We start from the raw sequence: 18,936 nt of genomic DNA on the forward strand, positions 1-18,936 counted from the left end.
GGATTTAGCCCGTTTAAATGGATCCAGAGCTCGCTTCTATCCCCTGTAATTTTTTAGTTTATGAGACATTTTCTTCTAGAAAGCTTTACGCCAGTTCCTTTTTCTACAGATTGCAACTTGAGTCTCCTAGTTCCTTTTGGACGTGAAGGACATGTGCATAGTCTTTATACTTAGCCAGTGAGCATCGTTTCAGTCAGGGCTACTTTCTGGAGAAACCTGTAAGGTGTAACATCACATTGTTGCAATTTGACTGAGAATCCCTTTCCTGTTCATTCTGGTCAGACTTTTACGGGCTCAGCTTAGACGCTTGGCTGCTCCTACACACCCAGAGCCCGCACCCCTGACCCGCGGCACTTGGGATAGACGGAGGAGGGACGGACTTGTGCTCTCTGCACGTCCACCCACTTGGTAACTTACATAGCAACAGTTCAAGCCACTTTGCCTGGCTTGGTCCATACACTCCTGTATCTCTTTTTCTAGAGTTTTCAGAGTATTCTTCTTTACACTGTTGATATAACTATTTTGTCATGTATTAGGAGAAGCTTCAAGAGGTGATTATCAGGAAAAGTACCTCAAGACCAGACATCAGATCTTCCAGGTATCTGCCAACATTTACTTGGCGCGGATCCATCAGCTGTGTGATCCTGGTGAAATACTTCAGTTATCCAGCAGTATGCTACTCTGTTAATTAATCTTGGAGGTTCTGGGAATGCTATGTTGAATTTTTTTTTTTTTTTTTTAAAGATTTTATTTATTTATTCATTAGAGACAGAGAGAGAGAAGCAGAGGGAGAAGCAGGCTCCCAAGGAGCAGGGAGCCCGATGCGGGACTCGATCCCAGGACCCTGAGATCATGACCTGAGCCGAAGGCAGACGCTCAACCATCTGAGCCACCCAGGCGCCCGAATTTTTTTTTGAAGTAGAATCCGCATAACATAAAATTAGGTATTTTAAAGTGTATAATTCAGTGGTGTTGAGGACATCCACAATGTTCTATTATCACCACCTCTGGCGAGTTCCAAACCCCTTCACGATCCTCAAGGAAAACCCCATGCCCACTGAGCAGTCACTCCCCATACCCCCCGCCCCCCAGGCCCGGGGCAGCCACTGGGCTGCTTCCTGTCTGTGGATTTGCCTATCTGGATATTTCATGTAAATGGAATCATATGACATCTGGCTTTTCATGTCTGACTTCTTTCACTTGGTATAAAGTTTTCAAGCTTCATCCACATCATAGCACTTTTCAGTACTTTGTTCCTTTTTATGGCTGAATTTCATTGTTTATGTGCACCAAATTTTATTTTACAACCATGACAGAATTTTAAAATCTAGCACTGATGGCGATTTGCATAATACAGATGTTAGGAGCATTGATTGCTAGTGATGCGCTGGGTATGTATGGAACATCTCTCTCCACTTTAGTTTCTGAGGGAGCCCTTGGCTTTACCCACCCTCCCTCGGGGAGGCCATCACCTTCATAAAAGATGCTTCTGTCCCTTTTGTCAGCTTACTGTCAAAGCATATGGGACCTGTCCTAATTTAGCTAAATTCGATCTTACCAGAAAATACAACCTCAAGCTCTTTGTCTAGTTCTTTTCAGCGGCTCAATTTCAGGAAATAGCATACAGAATATATATTCTATATATTCCTCTAGAGTCTAGATTAGGATTAGAAACTGCAGCCCACAGGCTCATTGCCCGTGTGTGTAAATAAAGTTTTATTGGTGCACAGCACATCCGTCATTTACACATTGCAGAACTGAGTAGCTGCAACAGAGACCAGTGGCCCCTCATCTACCTTACTGGGCCTTATAACCTAAGTTTCACCTTCCCTTCGCCTCTGAGGAACCAATAGGTAGGCTTCAGTGATCTATGAAAACACCCACATTTTATGCAAAACCACATGTTTTGCTGGAGAGAGGATCTGTGATTTTCACCAGTTTCCAGAAGGGACCCAAGACCCCAAATGATGAACAGTCCTTGTTCTAAGTCGCCAAAAGGTCAGTGCCCTGTGTTATGCTTCATCAGCAGTTCTGAGACTTGCTAGAACCCTGTCCTGTAGGCACTTTAAAAAATTGCTGGAGCCCCAAAGAGCTTTTGTTTATTTGAGTTGTAGCCATCAGGATTTACTGTATTAGAAGTTACAATGAAAAGTTTAAAAACATTTGTATATTTAAAAATTACAATAATCAGCTGATTGCATATCTATGTTGCATTTTTGCAAGGATCACAAGTCACGTGGCCTCTGCTGCATTACAGTGAGCATGAGAAAGGCAGATAATGGCTTGGGATTGTTCTGAAGGTGGTTTTGTCTTGGTGGAATCCCTGAGAGGTCTCAGGGCCCTGGGATGCCCAGACCGGACCTGGGGAGCGGTGTATTTGGACTGCACTATGTTATTTTCCTGCTGAATTGTACTCTGCTATTTTGGCATCAGCATGCAGTAAGGGATGCTGTGAGAAGCAGCTTTGGGAGCTTGCTCTGCTGTTCAGGGTCGGCATTGGGGGAAGGGCTGGTCGGCGAAGGGCAGGAAGGGCATGAGGCAGTCGCCCTTTCATGAGTGACCACAGGGGCCACTCCTTTGGCTTTCAGTGCCAGGAGGAGCTGGGCCACCTCTGGGCCACTGGTAGGTTTTTAAATCATATGAAAACAGATTTTCCTGACCAATCCTGTTTTCATCTTTGGTTTGGCAACTGGGAAGCTCAGAGCCGAATTTTTAGCCTGCGTTCATCTCTTGGATGTGGTGTGTGTGTCTAAGTCTCACCCCTGACTTTCCTGCTTTTTCCCTCCTCAGTCTCTCCATAGGCATGTGTATTCCATTTACATATTTTTGTAAGCTATAGTGTACTGTGTGTGGCTTTATAAACTGTCACATCCTTTTTTGAACGAGATTGACTATAAATCCTTTCAAGTGAAACTTTTCCTCTTATATTATTTTGTGAAACGTTTTAGAGCTTTAGCATCTAGTAGATTAGAGTCTGTTGATTTACAGAGGCCAGTGAGTCACTTTCATTTCTGATGTCCTTTTCCAGGTTACCTTAGATAAGTCTAAACCTAACCATCCCATATCTGGAAGTACGGGGACGCTATTTTGTTTCCTTACATACTATATATAGTACAGTTACTTGGCAGTTTTGTTATTTACTACCTCCCGCAGCCTCTGCCCTATTTTTCCATTTTATTTCTGTCTCGTATACACAGATGTTTCTGTTATTCATATTATTACATTTAGTCATCACAGGCTTTTTGTGGCTGCTTTGGAACTTTTGTAAGTGGTGTTTAACACTATTCTTAGTTACCTGTATATGTTTTCATCAGTGTGGCTCTGCTGATTTTAAACAGGGAAAAACTTGAAACATGAATGTTTACAAACTGTGAAGCGCTTCTCCTGTTCGTTAGAGCCTGAAATTACCTGAAGCTAAAGAGGACCCTGCAGATGGGCTGTGGTGATACGGTCGCGCCTTGGGTCAAACACCCAGCCTTGCTGCATCACAGGGCTACGTGTGCAGAAGAGGGGTTTTCCTGAGACTTAGGGAAAAAATAATGTTGTGTTTTATGCAAATTGAAGTGGGTAGAGATCAAAATGTATGTGGTATAAAATACTGATTCTCATAATTGTTTGAAGATGACACTTTGCATATTTGTTATTAAATTGCTGTCGTTTCAGTTTTCAGGAGACCGTGCAGTCTTCTCGAGTCATGAGGAACGGGGCGTGTTGTCCCGGGGTTCTGCAGTGAGGCTGACCCAGTGAGAAACAGCGAAGTCTGGTTGGAGTACCAGCGTGGTCATGGGACGCTGAAACAAAGCTCTGGGCCCGTGGTGTCGGCTTTCCTGCTGCTTCTGGGTCCCACGCACACACGTAGGTCACCTCGGAAGAACACGGTCTCAGTTCATGGCACTTCCTCGCTGTGGCCGAAGGAGTGCCGTCTGCTGCGTAAGGCAGGATGAGGGGAGAGCAGCCGTGGCCGCAGGCGACTTCTTACCGCACCCAGACGCTTTGCTCACGGAGCCCATGAGAAGCGCGGTGGACAGGCAGAAGCTGGAGCAGCTGTACGACAGCTACAGAGGTGAGGGGGCCGCGCCGGGGGCAGCCGGCGGGCAGCAGCAGTAGGCTAGCTCCCGGACGGCTCGTGCCCAGCTCACAGGACCTCCAGGAGGCTGCTCCCCTCCTCCTGGGCCTCGGCTGCAGCGGGCTGGTGACGCATCGGCTGGCTGGGCTGACGGGAGAGGGCTCCGCAGGCGGCGGGGGTGAGCCGGTCCGGGCGGGGTCTGCGGCCCGCACCCCCGGCCACACCGTCGTCTCCTGCTGTGGGGCGCGCTGGCCCGGCCGCACTTCGGTGTGAGCTGGAGGATTGTGGCGACAAGGCGGTCGGAGAGGGGACTCTGACCTGAGGGTGGCAGTCATCCTTCTGCTAACAGTGCAGCCACGTGGTGGGCCTGGAGCGCTGGGCGGTTGAGGGAGCTGGGGGGTGGGCAGCTCTTAGCAAAGAAACGTTTGTGCTGTAAATTGGGGACCATTGTTGTTTTATGAAAATCAGCACTTAGAATGGAGCTTTCCCCATCCAAATACGGTTGTGCTGCAGGAAGAAGGCTCTCTGATGAGTCTGTACGATTGACTCCCTCGGCAGGCTGTCGGATTTCATGTCACGTGTCCAGTCCGTGCTGGAATTGGGGAGGCAACAGCTATTCAAAGTTTGTTTATTTTTTCTTTCTAGCACTTCCTAAGGTTACCCTTCAAAAAGCTCATTTAAACAAGTATTAACCCAAACAGAATAACTCCTGGGCTTTAAATTCTTGTTTATTTTCATTTTTTACTTTTGAAAATATCAAGTGTATATTTTAATCTATTTAGATCTGAAAATAGATTAAAAATTACATTCTTTTTTTTTTTTTTAATCTTTGGCACAGAAACATACTCTGGTAGAAAGACCAGATTTGTATTTGAAAAATGAACATTGGTTTTCAAAATGAAAAATCATTGTTTTTAATAAGCTTTAATGTGCTTTAAATTTTTTTGGCTAAGTTAATTTTGCCAAAAATTGGAGTGGAGCTAAGTTTGTGAGTCACATGCTATGCGGATTTCTGAAGTGATTCAAATATGTCTAGCGCCTTAAAAAAAATACCTTGTGAGAGTTACTTTAGTTTAAACAGTATCGTTTCATCATTTAATTTTATTCATGCAATTCTTGTCATTTAAAGTAGACACATTGTGCGATCATCTTGGGTCTAGAAATAGATATATTGTTCAAAGACTGTTAACAAATATAACGTTGGTTATTATGTTAATGTATGCAAATAAATGAGTACTTCCACACTTTAAAATAGTATTATCGCTTGTGAAGTTTGTGAGGTGAGGGCATTGGGGGCAATTTTGCTCTCCTGAAGATCTGTAACTCTGGGAGCATTGAATAATAGGAAGGCGGGTGAGAAGCAGAAGCCCTTGGGACAGGACAGCAGGTTGGGAGGAAGCCTGTGCTTTCATTTGTTTAATTTACGGCATACTTTTTATTTTATTTTATTTTGGTAACGACATGCTTATAAAAATGTAGCGTATAAATACTTAAGTGACCAAAGTTAAATTTTGTATGATGGAAGAAAAGTTTGTGACACTTAATCTTTATTTGAGCAAAGAAGCTACAAATTTTCTATTCGTACCTTCTAAACCAACAGAATTAACACATACGTCATGATGACATATTAGTACACGTGCCTTCTGTCGGAAATTACAAGACCTAGTTTGGTGAGGTCTTGCTGAGATGTTTCTAATAGATTTTACTATTTGATTTTCTGATAAATGCTAAGTTCCTTAATTTCATTTCTAAACCAGAAATGGGGAGTGAGGGAGGCCCGAATTTCTAAGCCATTAAATGTGGATTCATGAACTAAATGATTTTGCAACCTAAATGTTGTACGGTAGCATTAAAATTATAGCAAATGAAATCACTTTGAAAAGAAAAACATCAGTTTCTTTATTGTTTTGGCAGGGTTGTGATAAAAACTTGTAATATTGTAAACACTTTACAAATGCAGTATTTTTTTAAATATTTTTAAAATTTTTAAATATTTTTAAAAATTACAGATTTTTAAAAATTTTTAAGTAATCTCCACATCCAACTTGGGGCTCAAACTCACGACCCTGACATCAAGAGTCGCACACTCCCCCCACCCTGACTGAGCCAGCCAGGCGCCCTACAATGCAGTTAGGGTTAGGGTTGCCTTTGGACAAACTAGAATTGTATAAAGTTGAATTTTTATTTTACTTTATGGAAATTAAATTTTTTCTTAATGCTTAAGTCTTCTCAAAGAAGTTGCGGTATTCTTTTTTTCTTCCCCTAAACTCCAGTAACCTAGATTTTTAAAATAGAGCTTTTTTTCTGGATAAATTATTATTTGTTGCTGTTTCATATACAGTAGAAAATTGTGGTCCATTGATTGATGTATCTGAAACATGCTTTCTAGGGCTATGATTCTAACCACCCATTTTAGTGGTACTTTTCAAAATAGCAAAATTTCTTTCTCTCTTGATTTTAACTGTAGACCCACAAGATGAAAATAAAATTGGAATTGACGGGATTCAACAGTTTTGTGATGACTTAAACCTAGATCCTGCCAGCGTCAGCGTTTTGGTTATAGCATGGAAATTCAGGGCAGCGACGCAATGTGAATTTAGCAAAAAGGAATTTGTAGATGGCATGACAGAGCTGGGGTAAGTAAATTGGTCTCAGTTTAAATTTTTTCAAAAAGGAAGATGCTTTCAACATTAATTATTTTTCAACAACCTATAAACATTCATTTCAAATTAATTTATTTTCTGTGTGTATCTTATAAATTTTTTATGCCTCTTCTCTATTAATAATAGCCTTTGGTTTCCTTTTAAACTCCAGTTAAAGTTTTATTTAATACTTTCATTCAGATTAATCCCTTTTGTAATTTATTTTTTTCTTTTTAATTTTTATCCTTCCAGTTTTGAATTCACAGTAAATTTCATGGTGTTTTTGTTTGTCTTCAGCCATTCAATTTATTTCATGATGCTGTATCCTAAATGTATTATTTGTGTTGCTATGTTAAACATCAATAAAATATCATTTTGGTTTTTTGCTTGTAACACTTCTCTGTTCTACCCACGGGTTGGGATAAAAGCTTCATTAATAACTTAAGATGTTTCTCACTTGTCAGATAAGTCAGAGAAGTAAATGAAAGCATGTAATGTAAATGTCTTCTAATCGTGAAGCTTACTGAGCTATTTCTTAGGGTGGTCTAAATGCCAACTTGCTTGACTTGCTGATACTGTGATATTTCAGTGTTGACAACTTAAACTAGCTTATTTTTAGCTGCTGAAGGAGCTTAAAAGTCTAAGGTAAACATGTTCTTAAGGCATGGACTTACAGCATCCCGGGGGAAAAATAGAATGGTTTTTCCACTAAACGGATGAATCTGTTACATATAACAGTCTTGTGTGTTTAGATGATAAACTCTACAAGACTTACCCTACTGCTGGTGGTTGTATAAAACCAAACAAAAGACATCTCTGCGACAATGGTGCGACAGCACGTTGCTTCATGTTCTGTGCGCTCAGGAAAGCCAAGGTGAACTACAGGGAATTCTAGAATGGAAAACACCTATTACAGAATCATCCTCCTGGCATTGTACTACACTTTACCCCATCTGCTAGAACCTTCCCCAAATGGGAGATTTTGGAAATAAGTGCTTCTTATGGAAACACTTGCATTTCTTAGGCATTATCTAGAAATATGTTGTACGGGTAAATTTTAAAAATTCCTGTCTATTATCCTAATAAGTGTTATAATTTAAAGCATGTATTTTTAAGATTTTGAGTGTGAATCTTCCCAAAATGTGTTAGGTAAATTCATGCCTCCTTATATGTAATTTAAGATTATAACTTAGTGCTACTTAATGGTGCAGCTCTTCACATCTCACAGGGCAGTTAAAAGGGAAAGCACTTTGTAAATATTAAAGTACTGTATACTAAGTATCATCAGTGTGACAGTAAACTGTATTGTAGAGATAACCTCAGTGCTTTTAGGGATGTAAAAGACTGTTGTAGTCTAAACAGCACTAAGCTTTAAAAAATACTTTGGGTTTTGTGTCAGTTCTATTATTTTTCACAGTTTTTCCTGGGTATTAACCCCTGACAGTGGTTGGAATACCTACCTTTAACAGTTAATCCTACATCCTTTCTTTGGGGGTTTGTGGATTCGTAAGTGAACTGAATAAACGTCATGAAATTCCTTGACATCTTTGTAAAAACAAGAAATTGGCCATATTGTGGTTCTGTTTCTAGACTCTGTTGTAGTTGGTGGGTCTGTTTATCCTTAGCCCTGCAGCACGCAGACTTCATTATTGTAGCATTAGGTAAGTCTTGAAATGAAGTAGTGAAGTCTTCCTACTTTTCATCTGAAGATTGTTCGTCAATTTTTATTATTTCAGTGGGGAGAGAAGAGTCTTTTCAGCAGCTGACACTGAAATAACCGGGTGAGCCTGAGAACACATCACCTCGGTCCCTGCGTCAGAGCACGGGCCACAGCTAGAGATGGATGTGGGCTGGATTGCACGCCTGTACAAGAAAGTGAAAACTTTAAAGTTCTCGACAAAATGTGGGAGAATATCTTTATTAAAACCCAGATTAAGGAATAAAAAGCACTAGCTGTAACGGAAAAAATTAATAAATTGGACTTCATCACAGTTAAGAGCTCTGCTTAACTAAAGAGAGAACAGTGGGAGAAAATACTTGCTCTCTGTGTGTATGTTACAATCACGATAAAAATGGTAGAGGATGTGTGATTTACATATAATTCCTAAATAATGGAGTAGGACTAAAGTAATAAATTCAATCCAAAATAATGTGAGAAAAAAAGAACATAAGGAAAATTAGCTTAACATAGGACAAATAGCAAGCAGTGATAAAATGGAGGATTGAAAGTCAATGTGTCAGCATTTACATAATTACATTAAATGTAAGTAAACTAAATATTGGATGGATTTTAGAAAATCGACTCAACTATTGTGTATACTGCTTACAATAGATACGATTAAAATGTAAGGGCACAGAACAATTTGAAGGATAAAAGTTGATGTAATTGGCAAACATTTAACCAAAAAAATTTGGTGTGGCTATGTCAATATTAAAACAAGCTTTAAGGCAAAAAGTAATTCTAGAGATAATGAAGGACATTTCATAATGAGGAAGGGTTTATTTCACATGGAAGGCAATTGATTATTTAAAGCAAAAATAAACACTACAAGAGAAAGATAGAAATTACAATCAAAGTGGGGAATTCTCACACACATCTTAGCAACTGATAGAATGAGCAGGTGAAAAATCAGTAAGGAAATAGGAGATTTGGACAGCACAACAAATGGCCTAATGGACGTACTTAGAACATTGCCTTTGATGTTGAAGAATACATATTCTTTTCAGAAGAAGAGTAGACCATTTATAAATATCGACTATAAACTGCACCATAAAATAAGTTGCAACAAATTTCAAAGGATTGAAATGATACACAGTATATTTTCTGATCACAATACAATCAAGGTAGAACAAAAATAACTTGATAGGTTTTTGAAATATGTGTAGATATTGTATACTCCTGAAAACCCTTGGGAGTAAGAAGTTACAGTAGAAATTAGAAAATATTTTGAATCATGAAGAAAACACTACACATGAAAACTTGCAGGATTCAACTTCTTAAATGCGTATTTTAGAAGGAAGAGTTGAAAATCAGTAAGGAGAGCATCCATCTCAAGAAGTAGAAAAAGAGCAGGAAATTAAACTCAAAGAGTGTAGAGGAAAGGAATTAATTTTTTTCTAAAGATTTTATTTATTTATTTGACAGAGACATAGCGAGAGAGGGAACACAAGCGGGGGAGTGGGAAAGGGAGAAGCAGGCTTCCCGCCAAGCAGGGAGCCCGATGCGCGGCTCCATCCCAGGACCCTGGGATCATGACCTGAGCCGAAGGCAGATGCTTAACGACTGAGCCACCCAGGCGCCCCAGGAATTATTTTTTTTAAACAGGCAGTAATTTAAGGAAATAGAACTGAAGTTAATAGAAAAAATCCATAACACCAGAAGCTTGCTGTTTGAAAAGATTTACAAAAGTAGTGAGTAACAAATAACCAATATGGAATGAAAAGGGAGACATCACTGTAGATCCTATAGATGTTAAAAGATAAGAATATATTACCACCAACTCTATGCTAGTAAATGTGAAAACCTGGATGCAAGAGAGGAATTCTCTTAAAAATGCAATTTACTGAAATGGACACATAAACAGTTCTGTAACTCTTAAATTTGAACCCATAATTTAAAATCTTTGCAAAAAGAAAACAATTGGCCAGGACTGGTGCACTAGCCCATCCTACAGAACGTTTAATGAAGAGAACACCACCAACTTTACACAACCTCTTAGAGAATCACACAGGAAGAAACACTTTCTAATGTGTTTTGAGGCCAACACAACCTGGATAACAAAACCTAGAAAGGACATTTCAGTAAATGTGCTGCCGAAGCAAGCACAAAAGGATATTTTGAGAATGAAAAATTATTGGCCACTTTCAGTCATGAGATTCAAAAGATGCATAAGATGCAAAAATTTCAGACAAATTGTCAACAAACTAAATCCAGCCCCCAAGACAAATCAACGAAAAAATCAGGATAATTTATCATGACAAAGTTTGTTATGGCCCAGGATTGTGAGATTTGTTTATAATAAGTCAATCAATGTAATTTATTAACAACAGAAAAGGGGGGGGGATTATCTCAAACCCATAAAATGGGTTTGATGAAACTCAATTTCATTCATAATTTTTTGAAAGAGAATTTACCACAAACCAGGAATACAAGGGATAGTTCTTAGGATAGTCCTTAAGCTGACCCCCCCCCCCACCTTTCCTGCCAAATCCTACAGGATATATACTTAATTGGAACATGAATGCCTACTTTTATTCAGCATTGAACAGGAGGTGTTAGCTGGTCTGATCCACAGGTAAGATATTGGAATCAATAAGTGAGGTCAGCCAGACTGCAGGACCGAAGATCAGCAAACAAGAATCAATCTTATTACAGAATACAGAATGCAACAATACAACAAAGCAAAGTGAATTTTAAAAATATGCCATTTTCAGTAGCATGAAAAATACAAAACACCTAGGATAAATCTAATTAAAGATGTGTGCTACCTCCATAGAGTAAATAACTCATTGAGAGGCAGGAAACCTGAATAAATAGAGACATAAACCTCATTCATAGATTGGAACAGTCAGTATTTTATCCCTAACTTTGTCTATGAACTTGGTGTGATATCAATCAAAACTCCAATAAGTAGTAGTTTTATATGTGTAATTTGACAAATGGAGTTAAAATGTATATGCAAATTCAGTCAAGAATAGTCAACAGCTTTTAACAAGGTGGGAAGATTTGCTCTCCCAGCTAATTAGGACTTTTCAAGCTGCAGTAATTAAGGCTAGATGGCACCACTAACAGAGATAAATAGACCAGTGGGACAGAATGGGGAGCAAGAAACAAATGCACGTACACGTGTACATTTGACTTCTGGCCAGTGCAGCACTTCAGAGAAGTGAGGAAAGGACATCTTCTCAATAAATGGTTCTGTGAGCATTGGCTAGTCACAAACTTACCTTGATCCCTACCTCACACCATACATAAAAAAACAGTTCCCAGTGCATTGTAGATGTCCGTGTGAAAGCCTAAAGGCAAGAGCTGGAAGCCTCTGGGAAAATCACGCAGGAGGGTATCTTTATGACCATGCAGTAGGGAAAATTTGAACACAAGCAAACACTGGGAAGAAGAAGACTGAGAGGATATTATACTAAAAATAAGAACTGATCGTCAAGAAACACCCCCAAGGGAGTGAAAAGGCAGTCCACATTCTGGGTGAGAGTACTTTAAAACTGCTTAGCTGACAAAGGCTTGTGTCCTTCATATGTAAAGAAAGCCTGAAAACAATAAGAAAAAGCTACCTAGGTGAAACCGGACAGGAGACTTGAACAGGCACTTCACAAAAGAGAATTTCCAAATAGCCAGTCAAAATACAAGAAGTTCAGTCTCGTTCACTGGGGAAGTACAGGTTAAAGCTACAGTGAACTGTCTCTGAAATGGCTAAGGTAAGACAGTGAAAATGGGAGCGAAAGGAACCCTGCTCTCCTGCTGGGGGTGGTGTGAAGCAGACAGTCTCTTTGGAAAACAGTTTGATATCACATCACTGAGGGTTCGTGGACCCTGTGACCCAGCTGGCCCACTCAGGCTTGCACCTAACCTAGCACATTTACGTGTGTGCCAGGAGACATGTATGGGAACCTTTTTAACAACCTTCTTTGTTACCAGAAAACAGAAACAGCCAGAATAGTTACCATCAGTGGGATATATAAGTTAGGAAGTATGAACACAGGGGAATGCTCCTTGACCCAGAAAATGACTCCACTGAGTCAGCATAGTGAACCTCACAGACTCGACACAGAAAGAACACCGTGAGTTCCCATGAAGAAAGTTCCGAGTCGAGGTAGCCGACTGTCAGGGAGTGCTCGTTTGGGAGTGATGCAGGCACACAAGAGGGCCCGCAGTGGCCCCATACAGGGAAGGCGCTGCCCCCCGACCACCCTCGGTGTGCGTCCCTGGAGCTGTAGGGCTGTGCCTCCTGGGCTTGTGGCCGCTGATGCACGGTGTTCTGCTCTCTCCAAAGCCCTGCTGACTGGGGTGCACATCCGTGAAGCGTGCCTGTTATTCTTTTCCTTGCTGGGTAGTCGAAGTAAAAAAGACAGATTTTATGTTTTGCTATTCTAGATTTCTGCTTTGAAGGAGTTTTAATATTCTTTTTTAATTTTTTTTGAAGATTTTATCTATTTGAGAGAGAGGAAGCACAAGCAGGGGGAGGGGCAGAGGGAGAGGGAGAAGCAGCCTTCCCACTGAGCAGGGAGCCCGATGTGGGAATTGATCCCAGGACTCTGGGATCATGACCTGAGCCGAAGGCAGGCGCTTAACCAACTGAGCCACCCAGGAGTCCCAAGGCTTTTTATTTTTATTTTTTTATTTTTTTTTAAAGATTTTATTTATTTATTTGTCAGAGAGAGACAGCGAAGAGAGGGAACACAAGCAGGGGGAGTGGAGAGGGAGAAGCAGGCTTCCCACTGAGCAGGGAGCCTGATGCAGGGCTCGATCCCAGGACCCTGGGATCATGACCTGAGCCGAAGGCAGACGCTTAACAACTGAGCCACCCAGGCGCCCTGTCCCAAGGCTTTTTACTATTCTTAAAGGTTGTTGACTTTTTGGAGGAAAATCCAATTTTATTATTTATTTATTTACTTTAAATTTATTTATTTTTAAAACTCCAGTATAATTAACGTATTGTTATATTAGTTTCAGGTGAACCACATAGTGATTCAACAATTCTGTACATGACTCAGTGCTCATCCTGATAATTGTGCTCAATCCCCTCACCTGTGTCCCCCTCCCCCATCCAGAAAACCCAATTATAAAGCAGTGAAGTTGTGTTTTATCATACTTGGATTTTTTAACTCTAGCCTTAACTCTTCCGTAGGAAGAGACCCCAAGATGGGGAGCTGGCAGAGTGGCTCGGCCCCACGAGGTGGCTGAGGAGATGGGGTCTTTCTGACTTGCCCGACTGCCATCCCAGGGCCCTGGCCTGTGTGTGGGTGAAAGTGTTTCTGTATTCCAACTCATACAGAGGAAGTCAAGCAATTGTGGGTTTTGTTTTTTCCTTTTCTTCTTTTTTTTATTAAGATATAATTCATGTACTGTGGAGTTCGCCCACTTAAAGTCTACAGGTCGGTGGTTTTGGTGTCTTCGCAGAGCGGTGCGGCCATCACCACAATCAGTTCTGGGACGTCAGTCCTTTTAGCCAGGGCAGGGGGCCCACAAGCTGTCTGCCTCCCGGGACCCGAGCGTCACCCGAGCGTCAGGCCGCTGCAGCCCGCGGGCACCAGGGAGCTGCCGGGCGGGCGGGGAGGCATGTCTCCCAGCACCACAGCGCTGTCTCTCATTGCGGGTGTGACAGCACGGAGAAGCTGAGAGCCCTTCTGCCGAGACTGGAGCAGGAACTGAAGGACACGGTGAAGTTTAAGGATTTTTATCAGTTTACCTTTACCTTCGCTAAGAACCCCGGGCAGAAGGGTTTAGGTGAGCGTAAAATCCACATTCATAGGAAGCCACATCTTCATGAGACTGACAGTGGGTACAACCAGCCAGGTGACGGTCCTGCCACGGCACTTCCTCCTGAGTGGTCCTTTCTCCGCGGGTTGCACTGCGCCGCTCGCGGGCGGGCCACCCTCTACCACCAGCATTTGGTAGTCACTCTCCAGCTCTGGGTTTAAATATTTAAATTTCAAAATGTAAACTAATTTGCAAATGCTCCCTGTTCTGTCATGTTTTGTCCAGTTGACTCGTGGGTCAGAGAAGCCAACAATCAGTGTCAACAGAGTGTTACCAGCCAGGTGTGTGGTCGGCAGATGGTATTGCTGGGACCAGCCAGGTGACATGAGCCCTGTCCTGGGAGACAATTCTGACGTGCCTTGGATCACATTCTAGTACTTCTTTCAGAGTTGTACAATTTTGCCGTAACATAACTTGTTTATTACTACATACGGTACATTTGGAAAATTCCTAATTTAAATTTTCAGTCTGAGTTTTGGTTTCTTTGAGGGTTTTATTCTGCTTGTTTTCATTTGTTTTTCCTCCTGAGTACTATATAATTTATTTCTGTTTAATGTAACAGATATGGTTAGTTCAGTAAAATGTCTTACAAGTTTGGAGCAGGGACTTACATGGTCTTTAAATAGAGATTAAACAGGTGTATTAGAATGTTTTGAGGAAGAGCTCTTAAACATAAAGCAATATTATAAAGTAAGCAGATTTAGGTAGGAAACCAAAAGGGGCTTGAAATCCATAGATAGAAAAATCCACTGCAAACAGCTGATTTCAGGGCCTGATTTCGCTCATGCATGTTTGCAGGTGTGTGTGAGCCGTAAATATTCTTACCCCTTCTGTCTCTGACATTCTTCCTTTCCTTCTCCTGTCAGCATATCAAATGCAGGTGCACATTGAGGGGGCAGGCTCTTCTGTCCCGGAGCAGGGGTGGGGGTGGGGCAGGCTCTTCTGTCCCGGAGCAGGGGTGGGGGTGGGGCAGGCTCTTCTGTCCCGGAGCAGGGGTGGGGGTGGGGCAGGCTCTTCTGTCCCGGAGCAGGGGTGGGGGTGGGGCAGGCTCTTCTGTCCCGGAGCAGGGGTGGGGGTGGGGGCAGGCTCTTCTGTCCCGGAGCAGGGGTGGGGGTGGGGGCAGGCTCTTCTGTCCCGGAGCAGGGGTGGGGGTGGGGGCAGGCTCTTCTGTCCCAGAGCAGGGGTGGGGGTGGGGGCAGGCTCTTCTGTCCCAGAGCAGGGGGTGGGGGTGGGGGCAGGTTCTTCTGTCCCAGAGCAGGGGGTGGGGGTGGGGGCAGGTTCTTCTGTCCCAGAGCTGGGGGGGGTGGGGGCAGGTTCTTCTGTCCCAGAGCAGGGGTGGGGGTGGGGGCAGGCTCTTCTGTCCCAGAGCAGGGGGTGGGGGTGGGGGCAGGTTTTTCTGTCCCAGAGCTGGGGGGGCGGGTGGGGGCAGGTTTTTCTGTCCCAGAGCTGGGGGGGCGGGTGGGGGCAGGCTCTTCTGTCCCAGAGCAGGGGGTGGGGGTGGGGGCAGGCTCTTCTGTCCCAGAGCAGGGGTGGGGGTGGGGGCAGGCTCTTCTGTCCCAGAGCAGGGGGTGGGGGTGGGGGCAGGCTCTTCTGTCCCAGAGCAGGGGGTGGGGGTGGGGGCAGGCTCTTCTGTCCCAGAGCTGGGGGGGCGGGTGGGGGCAGGTTCTTCTGTCCCAGAGGGGGAGGGGGGCTGGGGGGTGGAGGTGGGGGAGAACTGCCCTATGCTCTGTGCTTATCTGGCCTGGTGTGTGGTCTCCACGTTCTCAGGACACTTAGGACCCACCTTTCAACAGGTTCTGGGTGAAGGTACTTCCCAGTTTGCTCACATCTTGTAGTTTGTTAGTCTCAATTTCCTTGTTTCATACTATGCTTATATGTTGTATGAGCAAAATATATCACAATTTTTAAACTCCTAAAATAGTCACAGTTCCGTTTCTGTACAAATGCCTTCACCTCATTTTTTAAAAGCAACAAACAACCAAAACCGTGGTGATTCCTCTGGTCGTTTGCTTCATGTGGTCATGTCATGCTTGGAGCCCTTGAGAGTGACGTGCCCCATCATTTGTTCCGTGTATGGATGGGAGAAGCTTTCTTGCTCTCTCAGAGAGTGGCCACAGCGTGCCCTGAGGACAGGTCACCTGGTGGTCACACAGTCTTAAGCCAGATCACAAGGCTAGAGTGTCACCTTAGGTAGGAGATGGTGTGATTTTGGTCAAGGTCACTGTAATGGTTGGTTGGCTGGAGCGTCCTCGTGTGTGTGGTGCTGTCTTCATGACATCAGCCCGTGGACTGGCTGTCTGAGGACACTTTCCACCTCCGCTTTATTTATTTAGTTTTTAAGATTTTATTTATTTATTTGAGAGAGAGCACATGAGAGGGGGGAGGGTCAGAGGGAGAAGCAGACTCCCTGCTGAGCAGGGAGCCTGACGTGGGACTCGATCCCAGGACTCCAGGATCATGACCTGAGCCGAAGGCAGTCGCTCAACCGACTGAGCCCCCCAGGCGCCCCCACCTCCGCTTTATTTTTGTCTGACATATCGCAGCTCCGTTCTCAGCAGTACAGACTTACACACCTGGAGGAATTCCATCTTCACTGCCGTTTCCGCTGTGGCAGGGTCAGGAGCCTGCCAGGGGAGGCAGCCTGGTGTACGGGGGCGGCTTCTGAGGTGTGCATGGCCCTCAGAGGGGCCATCTGAGAAAGAGCGACAGGCGTATGGGAGGGCCGGGGGTCCCAGGTCCCTTCCTAAATCACCCGCCCTCCATCTGGGCTAACAGGGCCTGGACTGCCAGCCTCTGGTTTATTTAACAGGATGAGGAGTGTTATTTTTAATTATGTTAGGACAACTAAGAAAAACGGGTAAAATGTTACTGGCTCCGTGACACCCCTAAGGTGGCCAGTCTGCTGCCCGGTGGTGCTGGCGTGCGCCTGGGGGTGTCCCGGGTCGACGCACACTCGCCTTCCAGCCTTCGGGGAGACTGTAGGCGGTGAGGGCTGTCTGGATCAGACCTCGCCTCTGGCCGTCTTTTGTTGGGGACGCTCAACGCTGCTTACGCGACTCACTGCCCACATCTGTCCACCCGCCGTGGCCAATTCTGGACTCTTAACAAGGAGATGCCTCGCTCCCGGCGGCTGCAGCTCATCTAGGGACGGCAGGATAAACGTTTGCTTCTGCGCCTTTCTCCCGTGTCAAGATAACAGACTGTTTGCCTGGCATCCTTTGGATCCATCAGCGTGTATTTTTGTCATATCACTGTGAACTCATGGACTGAATCACAGGTGAAGGTTTCAGCTGAAGCTCAGAGATAGTTATTCCGCCTGTGGCCGGGGGAGCGGGGGGAGCCCTTGCGGGTCGGCCCCGGCGTCCTCGATGTGACCCGGGAGTGTGTGGCTGTTGCCTCCCTATCCGCCAGGACAGGCTGCTTGGGGCTCACCATCTTTGTTTCCTGCCCCAGACCTGAAGCTGGCCATTTGTGCAGGCGGCCCTGGTTTCTTTTACTGACCAGAATGCCGCCAGTAGCGTGCTCGTGAATACCGACCTGGCCACTATTTCTAGATTCTTCGGTAAACACAGCTTCATGCTAGTGCTTCTCATTCAACTGCAGGACTGCAGGACTTTTTTTAACTTGAGGTTTTCTGTATGACAACCGTATTTCCTTTCTTCTGCCACCTATGTAAATGCTGAGGATTGTTTCTAAAGGTTACATGCTCTTTCTGACCAGCGGTCTGCGTGTTCGCTGCGCACAATGACCGGGTGCCGCCGTCCTCCGCTGCATCTGCTGGGAGGCCCCGGCCCTGCGTGCTCGAGCCGTCCTGGGCATAAGGTCTTGGCTCAAGTGCTTCCTTCCTCGAATGTCTTCTGTGTGTCCTCCCACTCTCTTCTGGTCCCAGCTGCGGACTCAGTCCCCTGACGATGCTCTGACTGCCCTGCCCAGGACGCCCCCAGGACTGTTTTCCCTTCTCCTCGAGGCCCTGACGACGCCTGAGTGCTGGCCCTGCAGGACCAGGGCCCTCGCCCGAACCCTTCCTGGTCCTCCCCCAGAAGGGCTCTCGCCCTGCCCGCAGCTCTCCGTTCTCCTCCTGACAGGACTGAGCCCTCCAGACGTGCCCGTCCTCTCCAGCCCTTGCAGCTCCTCGCTGTCTCTTTACCGGAAGAGTTGCCTTCCCTGTCCACCTCTTTCTCTCAGGCCGCTGTCTGTCGAGCCTCTTTGCTGGGTCCTCCTTTTAACTTAGCTCTTTCTGAACCAGTTTCTTCCATTTCTGGTTCCTGAGCTTTGTCCTCTCCTCCCGAGTCTCTCTGTTGTGTGTGTGCTGTTCTCCCTGTGTCTTGTCATCTCTTGATCTCTTCGCCTGTTTGAAACGGAAGGTGTTGCTTTCCTGGGGTGACAATCTGCGTTATCGTTTTTTCTTAGAATAAGGTATCATGGTTTTGCTCGCTCATTTTTATGTGAAATTACTTTCTTGAGCTTCTAAGAGGCTGGTTTGGGGCACTTTCCTCAGTGGGCTCACCCGTGTGCGGGAACTCGCCTGCCGGTGGGAATGCGTGTATGCGTGTGCGTGTATGCGTGTGCGTGTCGTGTACAACAGGGAGGTTTGCTTCCTGAGGTTTCCCGCCTCTGTCACTCTCCCTGCTTTTGTCCTTCCGGTCTCTGGTGTCCCTGCCGCCCACTCCCCACTGCTGTGTGGTGAGGCCCTGTTTGGGAGGGGCCTGGCGGGTGGGTCCTGGGGTGCGTGG

General features: G+C 44.7%; 1 protein-coding gene across 8 annotated transcripts in view; it reads left to right on the forward strand.

Annotated features, from left to right (window-relative positions):
* The window catches only part of DCUN1D2 (defective in cullin neddylation 1 domain containing 2), a 31,287-nt gene that overhangs the window by 2,619 nt on the left and 9,732 nt on the right, over positions 1–18,936 (forward strand). For 2 of the 8 annotated variants that reach the window (XR_013446819.1, XM_078070060.1), the window contains exons 1-5: positions 210–408; positions 537–598; positions 3,664–4,063; positions 6,534–6,700; positions 14,038–14,170. Coding sequence is in view for 7 of the 8 variants with exons in the window: in XM_078070060.1 (XP_077926186.1) it covers positions 3,889–4,063; positions 6,534–6,700; positions 14,038–14,170 (475 nt within the window). In the remaining variant the exon portion in view is untranslated. Of the gene's footprint in view, positions 1–177; positions 409–536; positions 599–646; positions 672–1,437; positions 1,999–3,663; positions 4,064–6,533; positions 6,701–14,037; positions 14,171–18,936 lie in introns of those variants that run through there. The other 6 variants (XM_078070055.1, XM_078070061.1, XM_078070057.1 and 3 more) reach the window with 6 other exon arrangements.

Source organism: Halichoerus grypus, chromosome 4 (assembly GCF_964656455.1).
Source record: "Halichoerus grypus chromosome 4, mHalGry1.hap1.1, whole genome shotgun sequence".
Classification (NCBI taxonomy): Eukaryota; Metazoa; Chordata; class Mammalia; order Carnivora; family Phocidae; genus Halichoerus; species Halichoerus grypus.